Here is a 27,533-nt window from a genome sequence, read left to right on the forward strand (position 1 = left end):
AGTCATATGGATAACAAATGTGTCACACACATAATTAAAATCTTACAGTTTATTTATACATCATATAAATTATGTGAACTGTGTAGTTACAGAGCTTCAGGTTTTTTACAGTACAGGGAGACATTGAACCTGTATTACACTGTGACAAAAATCTCATCAAAACATTGATGCTGTATGTGAACATCAAATTTGTTTTCACAATACACCTATGAATCACTGCCAAGATTTTCAGAGCTCTTCCATGGAAATTATACTGTTTAACTGTGCATAGACTTCTAAACTTTAAACCTTTGGCTCATTCTTTAGACCTGTGTTGAGAGATCACCGTTCAATCTCTCAAACTCGAGAGTTTTGTGTCCAATCTCATAATTGTGTCTCTCTCTCAGCCACACTGGGCCAGTCCGGCAGCAAACTCCACCAGAGTACGTGTTGGTCTTCCAGACATGCCTTTTCTCAGGTAGGGAATTTCATCTTTGTTACTCATCACACCAGCGATGTCCAGATGGGCCCAATGAGGTGCTGTGACAAACTCTCTCAGGAATGCAGCTGCTGTGCATGCACCGCCAGAACTAGAAAGATAATCAAAAGACATAACAGTCAGATTCAGGTAAACAAAGGCACGAGTATACCCCTGTGCCCAGATCTTTAAATGTGGCTTAACCAATTCAGGCTAAAATAATCTTGTTTATTCTCACCCAGCTAATTTGGCTCATTAGAAAGCAGTTTGAGGATTCATTTGTTAATCCTGCATGAAGGTATTCAGAGTAACGCTACACTCTTATTGAAATAAAGGCTAAATAAGTAGACAGTTGAAACCATGATAAGCATTCATATGATTGGCTGAGTGCTGATCATGTGACTGCATCATGCACTGGGGCAATAAATTGATGAAACTTCACACATCTTTCTTTGTTACAGGTATAATTTTGTTCTACATTGTGCTACACACCGTTTCCACACTTTCATCACTATTACATTAGAGATTGTACACACACAATGGTTAGATTCAGTGATGTTGAGTGCATGATAAGTTGACGTGGATTAAAAGATACTAAAAAGGTATAATCATAAAACTACTCTTGAAATTAAACCTTAACAAGACCTCTTAGAAAGTAGCCTTAATTTCTTCCCTTATTAATGTCAAGTTAAAAGCCTTATGTTCTGGCTTCATTCATCTTTTAACAGTTAGAATCTTTTAGTTAACTTTATGTCTTTTTTGTCACAGTATCTTAACCTATATTCGGGTTTGTTCTTTTTTTAGTGTACAAAACTTTTTTTTGTTTAACATTTCTTCATGTACAAGTATAAATAAGAGTTTACTATGAACATTTAATTGTGATAATTACACCAACAGATCATAGTGATTTCACAATAACATGCACGTCTTGGTCATGATCCAGCTAACGGTCCATAAGCCTGGATTGTTTGGAGTTTCATTTGAAGCATGACCGGGGCTCTTTACTAGTCTGATGTCTGAAACAGGAGCTGCATGCCCTCACCGAGTGTAGCGAGATACGTACCGGCTGTACTTGCCGATGTTGTTGAGGTCAGCCAGCTGGCTATCAGTCACCTGTCTGGTGTAGTGCTGGAACAGAGGCATCCGCCACACTCTGTCACCTGTCACAACACTAGCCTACACACACACACACACACACACACACACACACACACACACACACAGTCAACACAGGAGCTGAGATGTTGCGAGCGCGTCTAGTGTACAGACACAGTACCTTGTGCAGCTGCTCCCAGAGCCAGTCAGAGTTTGTAAATACTCCAGTTGCTGCTGAGCCCAGAGCTACATCCATGGCACCTTGGAGACAGAGGAAGCTACATTTAAATATTTACTGATTATATTTGCATCTCTTTCATTTAATCATGCAACATTATGAGCCTAAGGTGATAACGCTCGTCTTATTGCTTGGGTACATTTCATGTTCACACTTACTTTTTACCAATAAAATAAGAGCTGTAAACATGAACAACTCATTCACTGGACAGTTTTGGTGACGGTCATCCTGCATCACCTACTGCTGCACTGGCCGACATAGGCATATCAAATCATGCAGCACTTTCCTGCACATCATGTGTTAATTTATCTTCTCACAAGGGAGCTCAAAGAAAAACCTGACTAGGAGCTCTAACATTTGAGAATACAATTGCACCTTATATCTTGTACAGTAATTACAGGGTTTGAAGATACTGTGGGATCGCTACACTTTCCATTACTTTTTAATGAACAACTGCCAAATCACACATTGTTGCCTTTACAATTAATGTGCTGTAAACACAAGGAACAAGGGGACAGAGAGGTAGGTACGACAGCTTTCACCCCAAACCAAATGAGCAAAGGCACCAGAGTTTGTTTGAATCATACCAAACGAAAGCTGAACTCTCATAACATGATGTAAATGGGATATAAACATAAAACAATCAGATTTTGGTCACAGATGCCCTTGTGTAAACCAATTAATTGAAAAATCCCACCTGTTAGTGTAGCGACATTAACAATGGCTCTGGGGTTGAAGGTGTGTCCATAACACAGAGCGTCAGCAAGGACCAGTCTGCCCTCTGCATCTGTATTGTCAACCTGTACACAACAACAACTACTAATAAGTACACAGATTACAAGTGCACAAACATATCAAAACACACACACAGGGAACCGTTTAAAACTTTCACATTTCATCCACACACCTGGATTGTTTTTCCATTTTTGGCTGTGACAACATCCCCTGGTTTAGTAGCTTTTCCACTTGGCATGTTCTCACAAAGGGGAGCCAGACCTGATGTATTAACGAGCGGAAACAGGCAGGCTAAGACATCTGTTTTCAACTAAACATTACAATAGGTTTGTGTATTATAAATTGATAATCTATTATAGAAAAATTATATTGCGGGATACAAATTGTAAAAAAGCTCACCAATAATGTTGACTGGCAGTTTCAGAGCTGCTGCTGTGACAATAGACGCACACACGGTGGCAGCTCCCCCCATATCAGCTCTCATTGCATCCATAGAAGGAGACGGCTTCAAAGAAATACCACCACTACCGGCAAACAGAGCGGGGACATAATGACATTAATGTGGGCAGTGTAACGTTTTCATAAGATGAGATGTGTTCAGAGGTTGATATGACTGACTGTGCTGAGGCAGTGAGCTGGAGTGTGTATCATTATGGTTTACCTGTCAAACGTGATGCCCTTGCCCACTAAGAGCAGTGGGGGCTGACTGCTGTCAGGAGAACCATTGTAATGTATCTCCAGGAAGACAGGGGGCTCCTCTGAACCTTTAGACACACTGAGAAACGCTCCCATCTGTTGCTCCTCTATCCAAGCCTGAGATCTGCATAAACACACACATTATTAAACAAATACTCTTTTCCTTCATCTGCTCTTCAGAGCATAGAAAATGGATCAATAATCACAATAAATTTGGTCAAGTTATTTATATAAATTGCTTGTTTTTTTCCTACCAAACATCCACAACCCAGAGATATTCAGTTTACTGCGATGTAAGAAACAGAAAGGCAATAAATCTTTACAATCGAGAAGCTGGAGCTGGGGGAAGTTTGGTGTTTTAGCTTGAAAAATGACAATCTAATTTCAAAATAGTCAGTGATTAATTTTCTGTCCATTGACTAATCGATGAATCTACTAATGGTTGCACCTCTAGAATAACAGTTTCCAGCCCAATAAAAGCTCAGAGCTTTCAAAGTAATAGAAAATAGAGAATATTTTGTGATTATGTTACAGAGTAGATATTTAAGTTAGGAGTATCCCTATTTACCAGCTTAATATTTATCTAGCCACCAAGCAAACGGTCCATCACAGCAGCCCAATACCTAGGAACAGTATTGAGAAGCAGTTGCATTCATTTGCCCTACAGTGCCATGAAAACGTGTCAAGGCACACTTCTAAAATGCGACAACGTGTTTGTTCAGCTTACTTCAACTACATAATAGATAAAAGGTTGCACTGTACATTTTTTATGTCTGAATTGGAACACTGCAGTTCTTGGAAACGTAGTTGGTCATGATGAATGAAGCACAAACCTCTTATTTATTGTGACTCGTTCAGCATGCGGCGCTAGTTTCTCCTCGATGGTGTTGGCAAAAGCAGTAGGAGTGATGTGATTGGCAGGAGCTTCCATGAGGAGCCGTGCCAGATTCTGGCCTTCTGCATACTTTACTCCTTTCTCCCAACCAACCGAGTCAGCACTAAAAACCAAATACACACAGAGATATACAGTATAAAAAATAAGCATGATGCTGCATACGTCTGTATTAACCCAAGGGTCAAATACCTGTAAATTCAGTTTGCCCGAGCTCAGCTTGTGTTATTCTACCTTCCATGAAGCTGTGTGGCCACTTTGGTCTTCTTCTTGGATTTGAGTTGGTCATACTGAAACAAACCCAGAGCGGCACCTTCTGCTGCTGACTGGGCATCACCGCAGCCGTCCACCTCCACGTGGTTCACCTCCAGGTCCTGAAGTGACCGGCAGCCAGCTGAACACACACAAATAGACCCACATCATCACAGCCAGGTACATACTCCAAAAGTTCCTCCATATAGGCAGCACAAGACGAGCAGAGTCATGCGTTTTACCTGACACTGCCTGTCTGATGTTCTCCTTGCTGGTGTCCCAGCTCTCGGCCCCGCAGACACCTGCATTGTTCTTACCCAGCCCGACTACTGCAACACACGGGAAGTCCTAAGCGAGACACAGGGAAGATTTAATCACTCTTATGTTGTCAAGAGACACATATTTCTTATGCTAATGTCACAACTCTTTACCTTGTGGATTCCATAAAATATTCTGCTTTTGCCTTTCTTGACCGCTGGTCCAGAGCTGAAAAAAGTACAAAACAAAAATCAGTTTGTTAACAAACTATTCAACATGTTAGTCAGACATACAGTGTTAGCATGATATCCATTAGGAATGCCCCAGTATTGTAGGATTGTTTTTTTTTTCAAAGTTATTATGGATGCACCAATCACATGAGGCCAAATAAAATATCTTCTAAAGTGGCCAATACCAAGTACTTTTTTCTTTTTCAGTTTATCAGTGAGGTCAAAGAGTGTTATCAGTAGACCTCTCTGAGTGGAACTACTTTGCAGGCCTGTGCAATTTTGAATCCAGTATTGTTCTGGAAGGTTTCTAAAAGTACATTTGTTTTTTGTACATCTCCACATTTGCCTTTATCACCTGCTCAGTTAAATTAGAGGAGACGATCCAGAATACTTAAGCATTGGGTATACCACTAATGAATACACAATACCTTGCCAATATCAATACTGATATTTTTGCAGTAGAATCTTTCGCAATGCAATATCTATATGCATATCAATATATGCTATATTTAAGTTGCTTCTAAATTTCTTTTAGCCATGCTGTTTTTTTCTGTTAATATGACAGTAGTAGTAAGAAAAGAAGAGACTGATATCACAGGCTGTATATCACTGGAATAGATTTTGCTTTTGGGATTTCCTCTTGTCCTGCGTACAGGGTCGCGGGGAACTGAGTAAACTTCATCTGCTAATGGAGACCGTGCGATACGGTCAAAAGCACCAGACAAAGTGAGTAAGTGGACCCAGGGTGCAAATTATACAGTAACAACCGGGGGGGTTAACTTTTTTTTCCAGGTCCAAAAGAAAACCCAGTACAGCGCAGGTGCGGGCTTCAGTGAACTAAAATCTTACAATGTTTATAGTATTCTTGCTTATTTAACTAATGTCATTAGTCTGTAGATAAATCAAATTCATTACACCAGTTCACGGGTGCCCCATACCACACGACAACTTTTGAAGTCAGAGGTCACCAAGTATTCTAGAGCAAAACTGCCAGCAAGTCAGACACACAACAGCAGACCAACTAATCTGCGTCCAATAAAGCAGTAGTCAGACACTGTTGTTGGGGAATTATTAATTTTTGGGACTTCCAGAGTTAAAACAAATGTTTATTGTGAAAGGACTCACAAAAGACTTCATATGAAATAAGAAACTCTATATCGATGTAAAAATGTATCTCAACAATAACTAATCCCCAATTTTACTGCTCATGCTTAAACATCAGTGTTAGCTGACAATTACATAAAATATGAAATTACATAGTTATAATAAAATGATAGGGTGCGCTCTCAGCTATCTAACATCAGATCGGTCATTTTAAGTAAATGCTAATTACGAATCTCTGAAGGTAGGAAAGTTAAGTTATTAAAGCAGCTAGATAGTTAACTACTGACATTAACCTTTTACATCTCCATTATCATTTGAGTCAATGTCAACATCAATGTTAGGAAATGGTACAGTCCATTTTAGGGGTTTCTGAAATCGTATTTCAAGATTCTTGAATATAAAAAGGCATGAGTACGGAAATACATTATCATATTTAAAGCCTTAACTAGTAATTCGAACGTGGACCGAAAGGAGATTAACTTTATGTTTCAGAGATGAGTCAAATTCTGGACGATGTAGTTTGTGGTGCTGTTGAAATGTGTTAAGTCATATTGACAAGTGTTGATCTTGTCCAACCAACTTTTATCAATGAGGGTCCACTAAATAGAACAACGTTGGCCCCCAAAATGACCATACAGCTGTTAAACACCTTTCAAAAACAGTTTGAACAAAAACTGAACATTACAACCTTTAAATAAATAAATAAATAAAGTATATCTTCTTCTTCTTCTTATGAAGGTTGGCTGACTTATTGCAAAACTGTTGCATTAGACTGCATGCGTTTATTGTAGGAGTACCTAATAAACTGGAAGGTGAGTGTATATTGTTACCATCACATACCAAGACATAAACTGACAGTTCACAGATTTTACACGCTCACATTTTCAGCAGTTCAGTGAGTTTCCCAGACACCGTTTGGTCAAAACCTGCGGCTGCCTCTGTCAGATGAAGGTTGCCCTCCTCTCCCTCCTTCTCAAACACTCCCAGCACCAGACCCTGCAGACACACATCAACACAGTAAGGATTCCTGTAAACAAACACGCCACCTGTGAAGGATGAGTCCTGTGTGAGTCACTACTGCCTAGGCTAACAGGCTAACTAAGGCTACTTACTTTTCTCTCGTTCAGGTGAGCCTGTGACGCAGAAAACGACCTGCAGTGGTTTGTCCGCACCGCCGCCTGCGCGGCTCTCCTCAGAAGAAGCATTGTCATCTGATCTGCATAAATAAACCCGGATCAAACTATTAACTCAAAAGATTTAGAGGTCGCATCCATGTGCAAAAGACAGCAGATCGACTCGACAGCGTCGCGTTTTTTATACGTCACCAACAAGAGACAAAAACGGACCCTTGTCGCCATCTGGCGGTAGCAGTGGGAAGCAAATAACTTATGGTTGTGACTTGTTGGCCTTCTACACCAAAAGGGAGAGATACCTCGGTGTGAAGGTTATGGCATAAATGATGGTGTGTTATTGTAGTTTAAGAAGGTTAAGAAAATAATTTATTGATCCTCTTAGCAAATTAAAGTGATGTACACATTAATGCATCAATAATTATAATACAATAATATTATGCACGTTATTCTGAAATGGACCTTTCTGCAATTTACTTTTGCTACTTTTATATTTTGATACTTACACTTTCATACTTTTACTCAAGATTTTGAATGCAGGGTTTTTACTGGTAACAGAGTATTGCTACATTGTGGGGTTGCTACTTTTACTTCCTAGTTCTTCCATCACTGCAGTTAACAATATCAGTGAGCAGACATTCCCAAAATAACAATCAATAACCTACACATTTTATACATGAAAAGAAGAAACACATACCCTGACTAATTGTTTAATTGTCTTCTGTAAATATTTGTTTGTTGTAAGTCAGTTTCCCTGTCTGAAAGGAAGCATCTTAAACAAAACAAAAAGTTCTTTTGAAGTCATGCAGCCATCTTAACACGTGATTATAACTAATCTAACACAGGTCAAAAAAGTCCTTTAATGATGGCCAAAATTACTTTTTTCAACATGTACAAAATAGGTCTTATTTTGACCTTTGTATCTGCTTTTTATGACAAAGTGAATATAAATCAAAGGATAATTATTTAGTCTCTGTTTATGGAAGATCATAATAAATCATCATTCATGCATAGTTGCAAACTTTCCATCAGGGATCTGCAAAGTAATTAAAAACACATCTGTCACAATTTATACACAAAATTCATATTGCAGCTATAGACAGAATATAATACAGGATGTGCAGAATGCAGAGAAAAGTTTGGGATGCTGGACTCATGTGTCCCGATTACAGCTTAAGCTACTAAACAAAGGTTGATTAAAAGACCTGCTGTTTGTGTCACAGCCTTTTTCTGTGATCCTGTTGTCACAGTTACCAGCGTCTGAAGCTACAAGTGAGTGACTTGAGTTTTATTTGGATTTGGTGATTTTACGTTACCTGCAGTTTCTTTGAGCAGACACTCCGGAGTCTGATCTGTCCGGTGTGTGTTGACTGTTTGAACAGCAGAACCAAGAGGGAGGTTTATAGTCCTATCAGTGCTTGCTGGCACACGAAGGTTTCTTCTCGTCTTCTTTGATGCCCAGTCATCATCACTGAAAACATTTTTGTACTTTACTCTACTTGATATTGTTGTTCTGTTTCTCTATTTTGTAAGTTTATCACTGCAACCTTTGTCTACTCTGTTTAAACAACATCTGCATGTCTGTCTGTCCTGAAAGAAAGATCCCTCCTCTTTCTGAGATTTGTTCCTTCTAGTTCCTTTTGTTAAAGTTGTTCCTCATCTGAATCAAGGGTCTATGGGTAGAGGGCAAATTGTGATTTTGGGCTATATAAAAAATATATTTCACTAAAATGATCAATGGGCCTTTATTTATTCTGAGGGTGGAAAAATATTTGCAGTCTTATTATAAATCCAAGAGTTTGTACCTGAATAAAAGCTTATTTGATACTTTTAAATGATACAGCTGCACAGCCAGGCTAGATTACCAAGTAGCCTAAGTGCCCCGGCGCCAGGGCACCGGATTCTACATGCCCACTAAAGCTTGAGGTGTACTGTAGTTTTTGCTGATTTCACTGAACTTTTGTTTGGAAAAATGCACCACTTACTTAGCTAATCTCAAGGTACTTTCTCAAGATCAGATGATCCCTTTGCCAAATCTAGTTTAAAGAACTTCATTTTTTTATTCTCATATAATCTCAATTATATAATATCTATTACAAAATTAATGTGTTTTTGGGCCTACTCCAGTTAGTCTATAGAAACAGTGCACATTAAACATAAAAAATAAATAGTCATTCATTTAGCTGCCGCTTTTATCCAAAGTGACTTACAATTGCTATGTCAGAGGTCGCACGCCTCTAGAACAACTAGGGGTTAAGTGTCTTACTGAAGGACACACTGGTCCGTCACAGTGGACTTGAACCCAGGTCTCATACACCAAAGGTATGTGTCTTATCCACTGCACCAGTGGAACTGGGGGTTAATAGAGGCCGGAGGCTCATTTTGGTCCCATGAGTCTCTAGCAGGTTAATCCAGCCATCAGTCAAAGCAGCTTTTTGTCAAGAAAACTACTTTCCAGGCAACACTTGAACCCTTTAAATAATTGCCACAGACAAACATTTATTAACACTGGGAAAAGATTTTTCATATGAGGATTTACATAAACGTTAGACTAAATTGAGGCTGTAATGAGCTTAAAAGTCACGTAAAGGAAAGGGACACTGGCACAGTGTTGGTTTCACTCTCCCTGGTTGGTCCTTCAGTAGAGCAGGTCTAGAGAAGAGATAGTGGGTTCTTCAGGTTTCTTGATCTCCGGTTTGGGCAGTTTGATCCGACTCAGGGCAACCACCCCACAGACGGCAAAGTGAGTGGCAACGCTGCCAACACCCAGCCAGAAAGACCAGTCTAGGCTGTCATCCAGGACAACCAGCACAAAAAGTTTCTCCTGATAATTAGCCACCCGCTCGGTCAGTCTGTGGTGCCTCAAGGCTGCCAGGAAACACAACACACCTAGGGAACCAAAAAGAGCTGGAAACAGAGGGAGAACAAATGTCAGTGAGGGAAAATAGAGAAGTAACGTAATGCTCAGAAGCATGAGGAAGGGTAATAAGGAAACAGTCATGTAAAAAGAGGGGCGGAAATACAAAGTGGGCAGAAGCACACGTGGAAGAAATGAGGGTGGAAATGTGAAGCAACCAATACATAAAAGCCACATAAGAGGGAGATTTTGAGTTAAAGAGTAAAGATAAAGTTGCCTCACATACCAGCAATGAAGTTCCACAGGTAGATTCCTTTGTGCCCTTTGATGCTCTGGTAAGGAACCTTGCGTGCGTTGTAAATACAGAAAGACAGACTGACCAACGCGAAGCCCACTGCCACCAGCAGAAAGAGGATCACCATCATGTGAAGGCCGCCGTTCAACGTCCGCACAAGCTTTGGGAAAACTGGGCCATCAGAAAGAAACAAAGATACACAGATTAAAAAACACACGTTATCAGCCTGGTGAGCTGGTTTGTATCAGTCAAGATGAAAAGAGAGAGAGAGACTGAAGAATAGCAGCGTCCAAAAGCTGTTTGTGTGTGTATGTGTGTGTGAAAGAAAGAGTGTGTGCTCATGATATGTGGATAACAGATTATTGTTTGGAGCTAAAGTTTTAATTTGAGGAAGTTATTTTACATGTTTGTATTGTGAGTAAATTTCCAAATGTGTCGGCATCAAAAAAAGTACCAAAAAGTTTAAGTACTCAGTATGCAGAATGTCCCATTTCTGAATAATATTGATTGACAATAATATTGATTCATTAATATGTTAGTGGATATATGTAAAAGTGGAATTACTTATATACTTGCTGGGTAGTTTATAGAATAATACATCAAAATGTTGTTTTTTATTAAATTTTGTATTAATAATCAATAACAAGCAACTAAGGCTGTGCAATATTTCCTTCTGAAATGTCATGCAGTGCAAGTCTAAAATGGAAATACTCGAGTAAGTAGCCTACCTCAAAGGTGTACTTAAGTAGGCCTACAGTACTTGCGTAAATACACTTACAGTTACTTCCCACCACTGGTGTAAATAGTAAGGCTAGATTTTCTAGATGTCTCCTGCATCATTTTGTACACATTTTCTCAAGATTCAACATGAATTAGGCTAAGCTATTTGGTATTTTTTGGAAAGTTTATGATCTCCAGAACTTGTATTGCTCTTCAAAGATCATTTTGATGATGCGCGCTGATACATTAATGGAGTAGGCCTATGTTTGCTTTGTTGATTAGGCCTACTGATAGCCTACTATGTTCTCATATGGATGTTAGATCTTAGAATTTTCACTGATAAACAGGCTGATGTAATGTATGTTTATTGATTTTGGTAGGCTAGTCTTAACAAGATTGAACAGACAGTTTACAGGATGTAATCTTACTGTATATTCTGGAGTGCCTCCTGCCGAGCCCGCACTTCTTGGCCTTTCCTCCCTGGAACAAGCCGTAGTATATGTCCCCGATGAACTGGTCCAGCTCCGGATGAGACGCGTTCACTATATCCGCCCCGGTTTTACACAGGATCCGTCCGGTGACCCACCGCTCCGTGGACAGGGCCACCACCAGGAGAGCCACCGAGCCGACACAGAGCACCGAGGCCACCGAGAACGTTATCCGTTTCCACAGCGAAGGCATCTTACGAGCCCATGGTGCCCCGAGGAAGGTAACACGACGCCGGGCTGCGACCGCGAAGCACACTCGGCGATCACCATGAGTTTAATCTATAGTTTAGAAAAAGAAAAAATAATCATCATCGGGGAAATAGTTAGGTTATTTCTCTTGGTGAACTGTTGCATGTGCGTGTCACAGAGGAGGAGAAACCGAATCTATAGCCTAGCGGTCAAAGAGATCTCTCACCGGGGAGAAACTCTATCCCTGCTCTCTCTCTCTCTCTCTCTCTCTTTCTTTATTCAGGCCAGGGATAAATTAACCTTTGCAACTTGGCCTTTTGAACTGGAAATGTGATTACCAAAATGATTGGTGACCTTAGCTATAGCTATAAAATCACGAAAGCAGAGTTAATGATGTCAGAATGACATATGTGGTTCATTGTCATTCACGGACACTAAAGGTCAGGTTGGAGCAAGACCAGTGAGTTTAGATATGAAGGATTTATTGTCCTGCATCTCTGATCTTGTTTCTTGCACGCTCCACTTATTCATTAAGGTCTGGCTGTTGCATATCGGCGGTTTAAAGTTAAGTAGGCTACATTTAGGCATTTTATATTGTTATGTTATAATGTATACTTTTGTACTTTTATATTGCTATGCCATAATGTAGGCCTACTATTTTATTATTTTTAAATCTCTGAATGGCTCAGTACTTTATTGCATATGCAACTGCAACTTTATTGTTGGAGACAATGACATTAAAGCTATGTCTTTTAGGGGCCCAGACGCAAATGGGGGGGAGGGGTCTTATTTGTGAGTCCCTGTTAAAACCCCTTCCGTCCATCATCTGCACACTGTGTAACATATGAACTGTACATGCAGGCAGACCACATGGTACATTTATTATGATTTTCATAAAATCCTTAGAAAATAAACAAGCACTCCTGATGCTGGAAATTCACCCGTCTACAGGTTTGCCTGTTTGTTAGTGGTTATTTTATGTAACACATTTATCTAAAAATGCACACCATGTAAGCATAATTTTAACAAAATTAGCTCATAAAAATAGACTTTCACACAATGCCCACCCACAAGACAGGCTCTCAAGAGAAGAGAAAAAAAATAAAATATAATTATATATATATATATATATATATATATATATATATATATATATATTACAGACACATTCCACATGCATAAAACAAATGTTTGTTGGAATGATTAGGCTACATCACAAGCAGTAATCAGTAAAAACAAAACATGAAAATCTCTGTATCTCAATGTATTTTGTTTTGTTTTATTTATTTAGGCCTACTTATTTTTAGAAGTTTATTATTGTTGTATTTTGGTATTTGATGTAGGTCTATTTTGGTTAAATACATATTGTTTAATTTTAAATTTTTTTTGATATATATACATATATATTTATAATTCCTTTTATTCAAGCTGTGATGTCTGAAGAAGTTCTTTGAGGGAGAAAACAAAGCAATCAATCAGTCATTGAATAATTTAATCAATCAACTTAACACTATGTGTGCTCTCTGGGCGTTTGGCGACACCTGCTGGTGATTCAATGGAACTACAGGGCGTGATGACATCAGAGCGTGTGACGCAGTTGTCAGTCTCCCAGGCAGCAGATGAGACCGTTTGGCGAAGATGGCGGACACGCTGTCGACAGGTCTGGGAGAGGAGAAAGAGAAGGAGAAAGAGGACAGTGAAAGGGGCCGAAAGGCTGCCAAAACAGAGAATAACAAGGAGAAAGACGGCGTCCCCGAGGCGTTGAGGATCAACGATAAAAATGGCGGCAGTAAGGCCAAGAAACGCAACCTGTCAGGTGAGCGTTAGCCTCTTCATTACGTTACAGCCACAGTCTCCAGTTTGACAGCGCTAAGTTAGCTAGCTGCTGAAGTGATGTTTTTGATTTTAACTTCATAGCAAACCACTGCGTTACTACACTGAATGTGTGGTTATCTGTGATAATACCGTTGCTTGAGCACGCAGTTGCAATTTCAATCCCCAGCTTTGTGCGCCGCTCCGAGTTTCCACTTGATCTCAGAATGTAACTAACGTTAACGTTAGCTCTATATCACCACAGCAAATGTTTGTTAAACACTGAGCTGAATTTAAGCAACTTCATGTGGCTAATTTATATCATATGCATCCGAATTATAACTTGTATTAGGAGTCCCGACTGTCAGCAAGACATCATTGCTGCGTGTAATCATGCAGTCTAGGCCAGTTTGTTTTTCTGTCAAAGTAAGACGTGCTGGTTTCTTTGCACATGCGCATTCAGAAGTGCTGCTGAGTGTACTGTGTAGGACACCCATGTCCACATACTGCTTTTATACTCAGTCTGTGGCTGATTGTCATGGTTTGGACTAGGCTTCTTTCTAGACTTCTTTGTAGAAAGACCGGAAAAAGTAGGCCACAATCACAGCAGACATTTTGACTTGTTAAAGTCACACAACATTAAAGTTACCCACAACATTAAAGATGGCTCTGTTCTATTCCCGTTTCTTAGTAGTGCCAAAACAGTGTGACAGTATGCACAATACCAGGAAGCCGAAGGAGCTAAATGGAATTCAGCCATGATTAATTTTAGTATTTACACCTGTGCTTTTCCAACTGTGCCTGTTGATGCAACAGGTAGTGACATATGTTGACTTTTTATTTTCTCTGCTGTGGGTCAAGCTTCAGAAAATACTGGATTTTACACTTTCCATAATGCAACTAGACGAAGCCTTTCATTTGACCTATCTTACCTGGTGAACACCCACATCTTTCAAACTCCGCAGCCCTATTTTCTAATGCATGTTAGCCCACTGAGACAAGAATGCTCCTCCTGAGCCTCAAAAAACATAATAAAATTGTTTTCACAGGCTGGGTAGTACCGTGTTACTAAAACGTCTACTTTTATATATAACATTGGTGCAATGCCCCTTTATTATTAGAATATTATTGCTGCAGGATATAATAAAAATGAAAGACAATAGTGTGCTTCCAACATTGTGGCAACAGTTTGAGGAAGGCCCTTTTGCTGTTTCAAACTAAACATGCTCCCCTGCACATAGCAAATGTTTTTCCCAGTTTGATATGATCTCAACCCTCAACACCTTTGCGATGAACTTCAACCCCGACTGTGAACCAGGTCTGATCACGCAACCTCAGTTCTTAACCACACTAATATTCTTGTGACTAAATGGGAGCAAATCCCTGCAGCCAGGTTGGCGTTTTTTGGAATGAGATGTTTACCATTACATTTACTCATTTAGCTGATGCTTTTATTCAGAGCGACTTACGATTGCTATATACGTCAGAGGTTGCATGCCTCTGGAGCAACTAGTGGTAAGTGGATGGCAAGGTGGATGTGTCAAAGTGGGAATCGAACCCACCCCAGGGCATGTGTCTTATCCGCTGCTCCATTGCCACATACACATGTGTGCAATGTTCAGTTTGTACAAATATGTTTGGCCACAATGAAGGGATTTCTTGAAGGAACCTCCTCCTAACCTGTGAATGAAGTCGTCAAAGTTTGGACTGTAGGATGTAGGGTTGCACAATATTGACAAAATGCAATATTCATTATGAATATTGCATTGACTATTTGATATGTAAAAACACAAGTTGATGTGCCCCTGTTTCATGTACATTTCCTCTATCATATTGTTACTTTTCTGTCCTTTTTTTTCACTCCTCCGACTCGCTTCACTTTTCTTTTCGTCTCTCTCTCTCTCTTCACTCAAGCTGCAGAAGTATGCACACATGTCACGAGTTATTTTCCATAGGGTTTGTTCATGTAGTGAACACATGCGCTCAGACTTGCATGTGACAGGGCAACTGGCCAATGAAACCCGATCATTAAATAGTAGTTACAATCAAGCTCTAAACAACTAAGCCACACAGCCAATGGACGTTTCTCTCCACAAAATAAATGAATGAATATTGCATACTGTGTGGGGGTGTGTGTGTAGGTGTGTACATGCGTGTGCAAAGCAGGGCTTATCTGTTCATGGGAAATGAGAAAGGATGGTTGGTTGAGGCAAAAGGCTTTAAGGTCTATGCGTGTTCATTGCTTTGTCTCTCTTTGTTTTTGGCTCTAGACCTGTCTCTGGTCAGATTTATAACTACTGAGCTCACCAGAGGCTACTTCCTGGAACACAATGAGGCCAAATACACAGAACGCAGAGAGAGGGTCTACACTTGTCTCCGCATCCCCAAGGAGCTCGAGAAGGTAAACACACAAACAAAAATACTGTGAAAAATGTTTTAAAAGTCACAAATAAAAAAATATTCTCCCTCTCTGTGTCTTTCTCTCATTCTCTCTCTTTAGTTGATGACGTTCGGCTTCTTCCTCTGTCTGGATGCCTTTCTCTATGTGTTCACCCTGCTGCCCCTCAGGGTGATTCTGGCCCTTTTACGGCTCATCACATTGCCTTGCTGTGGTCTCAGGTACAGTAAATGCTTAGGTATTAGGAATGCAAAATTAAATAAATTTGAAACAAACACCCCTCTGATTAGATAAAAGGCATTACTTATTACAGAGCTGTTGTACTGAATGCATTATTGTAAGTTTGTGTCATCTACAGATGTTGCTCTTAATATTTCCTCCCCCTGTGCCAGTATAAGTGATAAAGGTAGACCAGGGCTACAACTAACGATTATTTTCATTTGTCTGACCAACAGTACAATGATATTTCATTACTGTAATGTACGACAAGGAAAAGCAACACATCCTCACATGTGAGAAACTGGAACCATTAAAAGTGTGGCATTTTTTTACTATTGAGAGATTAACCATAAAGTTGCAGATACATTTTCTGTTGGTCAATTAATCGACTGAATGTTTGAGCTCTAAAAGCAATTGAGTCGAGTCAAGATCGTTCAAGTAATTTATCAAGGAAAAATGTCTAATATTCTCTGGTTTTCACCTTCTCAAATGTGAGGATTAGCTCCTTTTCTCCATTTCGCTAACACTGGATTATAAGGTATAATACAGGTATAAACTAACCAGTGCATACAGATTTGGCAAGTACCTTCACATGGTAATGTCCACATTTGTAAACAGAAACAATCAATTTTCTTAACCTCTAGAGGGCAGTAGAGGTCTGTGTTCAAACTAAATGTAAATGCTCCGTATTTGTATAGCGCCTTTCTAGTCTTTTCGACCACTCAAAGCGCTTTTACACTTCATCTGCATTCACTATCCACACACATTCATTCACTGGCGGAACAGCCGCCAGAGGCAATTCGGGGTTCAGTATCTTGCCTAAGGACACTTCGACCCAACTAAACAGGATATAATAACCTGCATTGCTCTGTTCTTCTTTCTCTTCTTGTCGCTTTCTTTTGTGAACATTTGTTCTGCGTGTGATTTGTGTTTGTGTGTTTTAGTGGCTCTCGCCTGCTCCAGCCAGCCCAGGTATGTGACGTGCTGAAAGGCTTCATTATGGTGCTGTGTTACTCTATGATGAGCTACGTGGATTACTCCATGATGTACCACCTGATCAGGGGGCAGTCTGTCATCAAGCTGTACATCATATACAACATGTTAGAGGTACACCCAGATAACACTTCTAATGTCAACTACTGTGATTGTACTCTACTGCCACCCACTCATTTCCTTCCTCCCGTCCTTCCCCTGTTGTGTTGTCAGGTGGCGGACCGCCTGTTCTCATCATTTGGCCAGGACATCTTGGACGCTCTATACTGGACAGCCACAGAACCCAAAGAGAAGAAGAGGGCACACATAGGCGTGATTCCTCACTTCCTCATGGCTGTGCTCTACGTCTGTATCCTCCCCACTGATAAGGAGCTGTGATTGTTGTTGCTAGTCTGTGTATCTTGTTGGCAGCCTCTGCGCAGGTCTGAGGTCAGAAAAAAACAACTTTAAAGCTAAAATAATTAGTCCGTAATTCAATCAGCAACAGTTTTGATGATCTATTTATCAAGTTTTTTTAACTTAACTTTAAGTTAATTGGCGTGTTAAGCTTCATTTCAGATTTTAAATAGATATAAAACAGAGCAGATTAGAGAACAAAAGGAAAGAGAATAGCAGAAAAAAACGTACTGAGAAATATAAAGATATAGAAATGATATCTACAAGTGTATTTCCATGTATTTCCCTGCACACATACAGATACATGATGTAACAGTGTACACAACAACAGTCTGGGATGATGAAATTTGTTACATTTTCAACGTATGTCTCTTAAAAGTGGCAGAATATTTCCTTGGTGTAGATAAAAAACAAGGACAAATGCCTCTAACCCAAGAGTGGTGGTTAGGAGTAATTTATTAAGCAAAAATACCAGACGGCCCAGCTTCTCAAATGTGAGTTTTACTGATTTTCTTGTCTTTTGTTATTGTGAAGTAAATCTTTGGTTGGTTGGACAAAATAAGCAGTTTGAGGGTGTCAACATTGGCTCGACTGAATTGTGAGAGGGATTTTCCCACTGTTTTTGGACATTTTATACACACAACGATAATTAATCTTCAGATTAATCAATAATTACTTCAGACTGGTATAGCATGCATATTAGTGGGTGTACATCCAAATTGACATGATATTATTTACTGTAGTCCTCAGTGTATTTTTTCCTCAGCATGTTTGTATCTAGTTCTCCATGCCATCCTCATCATGGTTCAGGCCACCACGCTCAATGTAGCCTTCAACTCCCACAACAAGTCCCTGCTGACCATCATGATGTCAAACAACGTGAGTATAATGCACACAGACACATTTAACTCAATTAAAAGTGCACACAGCATGAGCTCAGCCATGGTATTTTGCTTGTTTTTGTAGTTTGTGGAGATCAAAGGAAGTGTGTTCAAGAAGTTTGAAAAGAACAACCTTTTCCAGATGTCCAACAGCGGTAAGTGGCGATTGATACCTAAAACAGACAAATATCTGCCGCAAAATCAGCGGTCTGTGGACATTTTGTAACTCTGCCGTTGAACTTGGTGATTTAGTACAAGGTAAATTTATGGAATCAAGCTCAGCCGCAGTGAGTACAAAGTAGGTTAATCCAGGATTGATTTGTTTGTTTCCCACAGACATAAAAGAGAGGTTCACCAACTACATCCTCCTGCTCATCGTCTGTCTGAGAAACATGGAGCAGTTCTCCTGGAACCCTGGTAACTAACGCAGTGCTGCTGCACAGATCTTCTTACTGTGGCTCCTCAGTGAACTGTCACTGACTTTTATAGCTGTTGTAAACTAATTATTGGTACTGACCACTTTTTGATGTTTGTTTTTAGACCACTTGTGGGTGCTGTTTCCTGATGTAGTCATGGTGATAGCCTCGGAGGTTGCTGTGGATGTAGTCAAGCACGCCTTCATCACCAAATTCAATGACATTAGTGCTGATGTGAGTCCTCTTTGCCCACAGTACTTTCACAGTTTATCCATTAGGTCATGGCGCAGTGAGTGTCTTAAGTTGTGACAGCTAAGGGAGCAATGTTGTGAGTTGTTTTAAACACAGTCTACCACAAAGAGTAGTTTTAAATTTGAGTTTAAAAAAAGGTCCCCTGACTAGCTTTGTTACAGTTCTCATCAGTGAAAGGAGGTTGCTCAGTTAATGGGCTTTTTTGTTCCTTTTTTTATTTTAGCAGAGTCATTACCTGTATTAGCCAAGCGTGTCATATCTTGTTATTTTCAGAATAAGGTGGGATAATCAGAAATGCTCGTTAGTTATAGTATATATGGTAAATGGACTACACTTGTATAGCGCCTTTCTAGTCTTCTGACTACTCAAAGCACTTTACAAAAGTCCTTATAGGCAAGTCCCACCACTCAGCAGCCATCTTGGTAACGCCTCGGGGCGTTTTTTTCCGGTCTTAACAAGACAAGGCCCATATTTGAATGAATGGGAAAAGAGCCATTACTGCTGGTCACCGGCCATTAAAACTTAATGTGTAGAATCACCAGTGAAATCTGCTAAAAAAATTGCTGAAAAAGTTTGATGACTTTGCCCCAAAATAACAAAAGCGTTTTCCCCACCAGTTATACCCTCACGTCAGTGGAACCACACAATTGGCTTAATATGTTTCCCGCCTCGGCTGTTAAAAGCAGACGATTGTCTTTCTAGAGTGCGGGGCAGGATAATCGCCATCTTTGGCGTTACAGGCTTTCCTAGTAGAGTTGTATTGAGGATTCTTAAAGTGGTGTGCTTCCTCTTAAAACGTCTCTAGCTTTACACACACATTCATACACTGATGGCAGACCAACTGCTCATCAGTCGAAAGATGTATAATCATGCACACACTCGCACACAAATGACACAGCCATCTGGAGCAATTTGGGGTTTAATATCTTGCCCAAGGACACTTTGAAATTCAGACTGGAGGAGCCGGGGATTGAACCATTGATCTTCTGATTAGTGAGCAACCCGCTCTGCCTCTAAACTACAGTTTAAGGACTGTTTTTATGAATTAAAAAAAGTTAATATTTATGGATGACTGAAGTGTCACTCTTAAAATTACTCTTTGTTTTACTTACAATTTTGGAGGCAATCGTTCTCTGAGTTTTGGAACTGCTGTTCCCATAATGCTTTGAGGGATGTAAACAGGAAATACAATGTTTCCATCAACTTGAGCCCTGTTTTGCATATATTTCTTTTCATTTTGGCAAATTGGCACCATTAAAAGTGTGCTGAATTGGCTATTAGCAGTAGGGTTGGGCCGTTAGACGATGCCATCGTCTATCTGACCGACATCACAACGGTGAGCCAGCATGGTGATTGCAAAACTCCCGTATTTTTCCACCTGGAATTTGTTGTTAGGTCAGCAGGTGAGCCGCATGACGGCTTATTAATGACGTAGCCTGTCAAACAACTGAAACCAACATCTGCACTGTGTTCACTGTTGCTTCACCTGGTCCTTGCATAAAATATCCACCGAGACGTGTAACGTAAGTTAATAGGCTACAACGTTTTTTACCGAGTGAAGTGTGTACGAGTGAACACATGCACATCAGAAGACCGCTCTTGAGTCTTGAAGTCGTGGTGTTGACCCTACGTGACTGATCGGTGACAGGGGGTCACACACTACAGAAGCTGACAGCGTATGTGTCATCCGATGCTGGTCTCCAAACAACGTTTTGTCAAGAAAACACACGTGAAATGGAAAATAAAGCGAACCTACACACGAAACAGCTCTTGTTTGTTATTATAAAGATAGCAATTATAAAGACAAAGAATAGCTTATGGATGAAAGAATGGATTAGCACACGCAAGTATCAGGGATTGTCTGAGTTTTGCAGTAAAAAAGTAGCTGCCTGCTCTGCAGCTGCTTTCTCTCATTGGCTGGATTAGGATATCGAGTCGGCCGACTCCTCCAGATATTTGGCATGCTAGATATCTGGCTGGCGTGAGCGATTTGTCGGTGATGTGTCGGGGAGCCGTTTTAATGCATCGTTGAGTAGATCACAAATAACGACTGGCGACCGCCGATTGATCGCTGATTTACACCCGATCCCAGCCTGACGGTCGCCGAGCTCTCTGACTGCAAATCGGGCAAAAAATCATGTATTGTGAACTAGGATTGGTGGCAGGGGCTTAATAGCTTTTAGTAATACCTAATAATGACACAGCAATAGATGTTGCTTGACACCGAGCAAAATCTATCCACTGACAAAGATGTTTACATGCTGTCAAAAGCTCAGGACAAAGCTAGTAAGTGGACCTTAAGATAAAATTTTTTTGTTCATCTACTTTTTCAAAGGTGAATGAATATTTAAGATTAACAGATTTGATTATTCTCCTACCCACCTGACTTACAGTACAAGACGTGTTGTTTGTGTTTTACAAACTGGTGGTTATTTCTCTATTTCTCACTGTCTCTCACACACACACACACACACACACACACACACACACACACACACACACACACACACACACACACACACCAGATGCACTGTAGTATCAGATGGAAACTATTTGTCAGCTGAGCCATTTTCTCTTGTTCCTGCTTCCCACTTGTTTTCTCTCCCTCTTTGATTTCCCTTCAAGGAGAAAACCAACTCCACAGGAAGGGATTAACCCCTTTATCTCCAGACTGTCAAACCTAATCACACGTCACTCACATGTAGTTGGCGTTCAACCCCTTGCATATCCATGCTCGTGCACATTTAATCCACGTTTGCACATTTTCCCTTTTGTCTTTTATACTCTTTCTATACTCTGATGTTTGTACTTTGGCTGATTAATGTTGTGTTCCTCTGTATCATTTTCCAGGTGTACGGGGAATACAGAGCCAGCCTTGCGTTTGACCTTGTCAGCAGTCGACAGAAAAATGTGAGTGAAACTGTTCAGCAAAAGTGGCCGCTTGTTATGCACACAACGACACAGAGAAGTGATGTATTCATACTTGCCTTATAAACTGTATTTAGTCATAATAATGTTTATTAAATGTAGGTTTTAAATACTGTATATCGTCGTTCTTACATAATTCTCCTCTGATGCTGCAATGTGCTCCTGAAAGAGAATACAGATGTATTGTACATAAAATGTTAGATGAAAAATTAGAGCTTTTCAAATGTACTCTCTCTGACAACATAATTTATAGATAAAATACCCAGATGGAAATGTGTGTCTTTCTCTAATCCAGTGAATTAAATATCTGGAATCAAGGTTTTTTCACATTATAGCCAAAACGCTGCTGCATTACCCAAAATGTCCAAATACAAGTAGAGATACTGAAGGTTTAATCACCACGGGATAAACAGTGGGACATTTTTATGTTGTCTCACTGTTTATGTGGTTATACTGCCCACCCCTACTTTTAAACTGTACTTTTTCCATTATGTATTCTGTAAATGCTAATTGCAACATTTATTTATTTATGACTGCGAAACAGAGACTGATAGTTGCAGGAAATTTCCTCTAATGTTTCCTTGATTTGATTAAATATTGTTACTTACACATTGGTTTGTAAAGAAGAACAGTGTTCATTCTTGTTGATGCATTTTGAGGAAATGTCTTAAATGTGTCTGCAGGCTTACACAGACTACAGTGACTCAGTATCCAGAAGAATGGGCTTCATCCCCCTCCCTTTAGCTCTGCTGGTCAGTCACTTATACATTACTATTGTACCTGTTGTAATGTTGACTGTGTATACACTTTGCATCTGATGATGTGTTTGTGTTTCTTTTTTTTTTAGTTGATCAGAGTAGTGACCAGCTCAGTGAAGATCCAGGGTTCGCTCTCCTTTATGTGTGTGCTGCTGTTTTACCTGGGGTAAAATCCGTTTGTCTTTTCCAGATTTTGAACACACATTTGCAGTTTTATTAGTTAAGCGTTTCTCACTTTTTGTATGTATTTTCCCATATCCACTTGTTTTGTGTATATTTGTGTGTGTGTGTGTGTGTGTGTGTGTGTGAGCAGGATGATCACTCTGAAGGTGCTCAACAGTATCATTCTGTTGGGGACGTCTTGTATGTTCGTCAAAGAGGCCAACATGGAGGAGAAGCTCTTCGACCCTCCACCCTCCGCTGTGTCCAGCCGCGCAAACTCCAGAGCTCACCGTACCAAAAACGTTCACACTGCACCACAGCAAGGTAGCAATCAGTTATCGGTTCCTAAATTGCTAAATATATTGTCATGTCTGTCAGATTCTTTATGTTCTCTCATTGTACTTTTGGATAGATTATTATGGTACATATGCAATTAACAGTGATAACAGGGCAGATTTACCACTCAGATTCTTTGTAATTTCTGAAACAATGGTTCCTTGATTTCAGACAGAAGTAGACAAAAGTAGACTTCAGACTTGCCGATTGAAATGACAGCTATTACTGTCAGATTTTGTCCGCTGTAGTTGGCTAGCTAAGTTTAGCTCCATGAGTTGGTTGAAAATTTTGTCTCTGAATTACTTTTTAATGTAGCCAACTGACTGAAACCTGTGAAAGTGGTCTTAAACATTCACTTGATGGCTACTACATACGTGAAATTGTGCTAAAAGACTGAGGCTAAAACTGCCTGTCTCTGGAAAAGTAAGCATCCTCACCAGTTCATCATAATTGTTCTTGTAAATTAATTCAGTGTAGTTTGAGCACTTTATTGCGGTGACTCTCGCCCTTCCCTAAAAGCCCAAAGTCTCTCTCAGCCAGGCTTGAGCCAGGATGGCCGGAGTTATAACTGCTATAACTTGCTAGTTGTCATTATTAGCTTAACTCTGTGGCATTTTACACTGCATAAATTAGCCAAGAATCAAATGCAAGTTATGAAATAATTTAATTAAAACTATTTCAACCAGTTAAAACATATAGGGAGATGAAACAAAACAGATATGAGAAATAAAAGTAATTTCCAAAATTATACTTAAAATAAAAACATGTAAAATTTAGGGAAGCCTTTTCGATGTTTGAGTAATGCATACAATCATTTAAAAAAAACCCTGAAGCATTAAAAAATCAATAAATGCATGATGTTTCATAAGTCAGTAGTGTTAAATAATGGTGATTCTCAACATTGACCAAAATAATAGTGATTATGATTTTTGCCATAATCGAGCAGTCCTAGTCTAGAGCTGGTCAGTTTTAGTATTATAAGTACGATGAGAGAAAAAAAGATCAGACTGTTCATTCAACACAAACGTGTTTGGCTACACACTTGTTAGTATTTCAAACAGTATGTTTTAAATATAAACGTTACAAGAGAAAAGGCTTTTATGTTGAGGATATAACACTTTCTTGGGTAACATTGGCTGGTGTTGTTGGAGTGTAAACCTCTCAGATTTGAGAGCTGCTAACCTTACCCTCTGAAATATATACTACACAGCGAACATGCCAGTAAATGGGGCTTTCTTTAACCCCACAAACTAATTTAATTAGTTAATGATGTGCCTCTTGGCCTTGGAAGTAGTGCTCAGTTACTACCCACAAAACTATTTAAAGGCTAAGTATCACTCTTGCTACAGTCCCATGCACACCATGCCTAGTTGCAGGTGCTAAGCTATGATTGTACATTTGCGTGAACTGTCGGTTGTTCTATGTATGTATGTTCCTTTGCTGCTTATAAAAACACTTGACCGCTCTTCCTCAAACAGAACCCACAATCGCCAAAGGCGGAATATCACTGGCATCAGACAATCCTCAGCCCACCAACATGGCAGAGAGCTCCGCCCCTACACTCCCTAAGAGCGACTCGGACACATTCCTGACGACACCAGATGGGGATGATGATAAGATCATCAACACCAATACGGGACTGGAAGGGGATGGACTTGAACCCCGAACACCCAAGAAAGATTTGCTGGAAATAGACCGTTTCACCATCTGTGGCAACCGAATAGACTGAAATGCCATATAGAACAACCAGCCAGTGACCTGGCAAAGGTTCAGGGATCAGACACGGGTCACGGAGTATGCTCAGACCATATTTTTGTGCGCCTGACCCCTGAAGTATTTATTTATTTATTACTGACAAAACCAGCCAAGGCATAAAGCTGTTACTACAGGCATGAGAGGTCACTTCAGATGGTTCCATCTGGTCCAGTAGATGCCCTTCGTGAACCAGGTAGACTCTTGAGGATGGGTCTTGGTTGTAATGGCAATCTGCGGACATGCTTGCTGATGACGACGATGGTAGAAAACTGGCATGCACAGCTGGAGCAGAGCGTCAACGGAGAAACAAATCTGCGTATGTGAAATCGTTCAACGTGGGTCGCTGTGTGATCATAGGAACATGACAGCTGGACTGTGCGGGTATGTGTTCAAAAGCACAATCATATGTAAAGCGCAGAGTTGTTTTTAGAGAAAACAAAACTTGTCAATTTTTGTACCTTTTTTTTTTTTTTTTTTATTTCAAAAGCCTGAAAAATTCTAATATTTGAAATGAAGTTTTTACAAAGAATCTCAAATCTTTTTTCTAAAATTGGCCGTGTTCAACTGCAGGAATAAGACTCAAACACATTTACATGTTAAAAATCTAAAAAGTCGCTCTGCGGGCGCACACACCAAAACACATTTGGGGGGGGGAGCTTGTTTAAATGAAGTTACTGTGATGTGACCAGATGTCTATAGCAGTTAGACATGGCAGCAGTGACACTAAGTACAGCCCTTCAGTCAACATCCTCATGGCTTCGTCACAGCAGTGACTTTACCCAAAAACACAGATTAAAGTTTGGAAGTTTTAGTATTGTGCAGTTTGTGTTGATATTGTTCCTCTGAAGCACTGAGATAAGATTGTGCCTGTTTCTAAAAGCACGAGTATTTATTTTGAAGTGGACGCTAAGCCAGACATGTTTGGAAGATTTTTCCTTTTTCAGTGACCCCCCCCCCCCCAATATGCTTCATGTGTACCGTCATCATTCAAGCGTGTGTGTGTGTGTGTGTGTGTGTGTGTGTGTGTGAGAGAGAGAGACACTGGCATCAACTCAACATGTTTTCTAATTCTTAACCATTATTTTGACAGTGATATAAAAAACAATTACATTTATGAAGGTAAAATGTTCAAGGATACCTGAAGGCGGAGACACTTCTATAAGGGTGAATCACCTCTAAATAACAAGATGGAGCATCATATCAGCACTGTGATCAAGTCAGAATAGTGAATCAAGCTATTTTTGTTTGTTAGAGAGCTTTACAATTGGAAAAAAATTATTTGATCCCTAAAGGTTGCTGGCATTTTTTTTGATGTGGTTGGCTGTTGGCTTTGATTATTGCAACAAGGTCTGTGTGTACGCAGCAGTCTTTTAAGATGCTGTGAAAGCTGGAGGCACTGTTTGACAAATTAAGTGGAGCTTACATTATAACTCTGGTCTGAAGTGCCAGCTTTCAAAAAATAAATATTCGGTGATCTTTGAAAAACCCAGAACGTCTTTTAACAACACATATTGCTGTTCTGCCGATATTTCCAGAATCATCTGAATGACTAAATATTCTGTTCGCTGCAGGATAATAAATATTTTAACTGGTTTCTCAAGCGACTATTTTCTTAAGATTGTCTTAAAAGTTTTAATTTGTCTATATTGATGTTTACGTTTTTACACAAAATAAATATCCACCTGGGAAGGAATTACAATTGCAACTTTGTAAATATGTTATATAGGTGTTGCACACCTTGAAGTGGTGCATAGGATCAAAAACTGTAGTAAACAAAGAATCCCACACACTTCATTAATATCTTTTCCATCCATTTCAGTTAGTTTCTGGGGTTTTCAATGATTGCCAGCTATTTAATGCTCAAAAAAAAGATGGTTTACTTAGCTGTGACTAAAATGTAAAAGTTATACATGAGAGGCACAAGCAGGGGTTAAGTCCAACCTTACTATAGGAGGACAGTCAATACAGTAAAATAAATAACCGCGGTCTTACAACGAAGGACTGAAGAGTGTGGATGTGTCATGATAGATGTGATGTGAGATTGTGTGAGTAATTTCTAGTGCATGGATGGATCTCACTACCAAAAGACATGTTATATGTATGAATCAGAAATGTCATTGTTTTTATTTTTCATGTACAAAATCTATGTAAAACTTCTACATGGTAGAAGGAGAATAAAACAAGATTTTTGTTTTGTAACCCTTTCTGGTGTGATGTGACTGTCTAATACAGCTTCAGCTTGTGTGTGTGTGTGTGTGAGCACGGGAACAGTGGCGGGTGTTTCACTGAAAAGAGTCACTGCAGGCTCTGTTCGCAGGACAAACACTGCAATCCACTGTTCCCCCTGAATGGTCATTTTGGAGGCGGGGGGGTTGTCTATCATCACACACGGGGGCATTTCTTTCAGGGTCCAAACACTGATAAATTATCTTCATCTGGGTACATGATTTGTGTTTTCACATTTACACTTGAGCAGTGCACTGTGTGCCATGTGAGGAGGTGAGAGGATGAAGGAGAGCGCCGACATATCAGAGACTTCAACGGTATTTTCTAAGACTTGCACAACTCACCCGGGCTGTAACTGAACTTCG

At 39.9% G+C, this 27,533-nt stretch overlaps 3 protein-coding genes across 3 annotated transcripts; 1 reads left to right on the forward strand and 2 right to left on the reverse strand.

Moving 5' to 3' along the window:
- Nucleotides 1–34: 34 nt before the first annotated feature.
- On the reverse strand, nt 35–7,262 carry lap3 (leucine aminopeptidase 3). Its single transcript, XM_046047732.1, has 13 exons — nt 7,070–7,262; nt 6,838–6,953; nt 4,797–4,851; nt 4,608–4,713; nt 4,348–4,507; nt 4,055–4,219; nt 3,187–3,345; nt 2,925–3,049; nt 2,698–2,786; nt 2,488–2,590; nt 1,734–1,813; nt 1,521–1,633; nt 35–569 (listed from the first exon to the last, which is right to left on the reverse strand). Exons 1-13 carry the CDS (start codon nt 7,166–7,168, stop codon nt 383–385), a joined length of 1,557 nt encoding a protein of 518 aa, XP_045903688.1. The 5' UTR covers nt 7,169–7,262; the 3' UTR covers nt 35–382.
- A 2,293-nt stretch (nt 7,263–9,555) lies between these two features.
- clrn2 (clarin 2) lies at nt 9,556–13,873 on the reverse strand. Its single transcript, XM_046047758.1, has 5 exons — nt 13,602–13,873; nt 13,146–13,298; nt 11,388–11,726; nt 10,231–10,410; nt 9,556–9,994 (listed from the first exon to the last, which is right to left on the reverse strand). Exons 3-5 carry the CDS (start codon nt 11,638–11,640, stop codon nt 9,726–9,728), a joined length of 702 nt encoding a protein of 233 aa, XP_045903714.1. The 5' UTR covers nt 11,641–11,726; nt 13,146–13,298; nt 13,602–13,873; the 3' UTR covers nt 9,556–9,725.
- Nucleotides 13,244–27,141, forward strand: tapt1b (transmembrane anterior posterior transformation 1b). The gene is made up of 14 exons (XM_046047757.1): nt 13,244–13,452; nt 15,719–15,849; nt 15,949–16,067; nt 17,010–17,172; nt 17,272–17,407; nt 18,236–18,333; nt 18,421–18,490; nt 18,672–18,752; nt 18,876–18,985; nt 21,854–21,913; nt 22,615–22,683; nt 22,779–22,855; nt 23,003–23,175; nt 24,666–27,141. Exons 1-14 carry the CDS (start codon nt 13,275–13,277, stop codon nt 24,914–24,916), a joined length of 1,716 nt encoding a protein of 571 aa, XP_045903713.1. The 5' UTR covers nt 13,244–13,274; the 3' UTR covers nt 24,917–27,141.
- The last annotated feature ends 392 nt before the right edge of the window (nt 27,142–27,533 follow it).

Source organism: Micropterus dolomieu, linkage group LG04 (genome assembly GCF_021292245.1).
Source record: "Micropterus dolomieu isolate WLL.071019.BEF.003 ecotype Adirondacks linkage group LG04, ASM2129224v1, whole genome shotgun sequence".
Taxonomy (NCBI): domain Eukaryota; kingdom Metazoa; phylum Chordata; class Actinopteri; order Centrarchiformes; family Centrarchidae; genus Micropterus; species Micropterus dolomieu.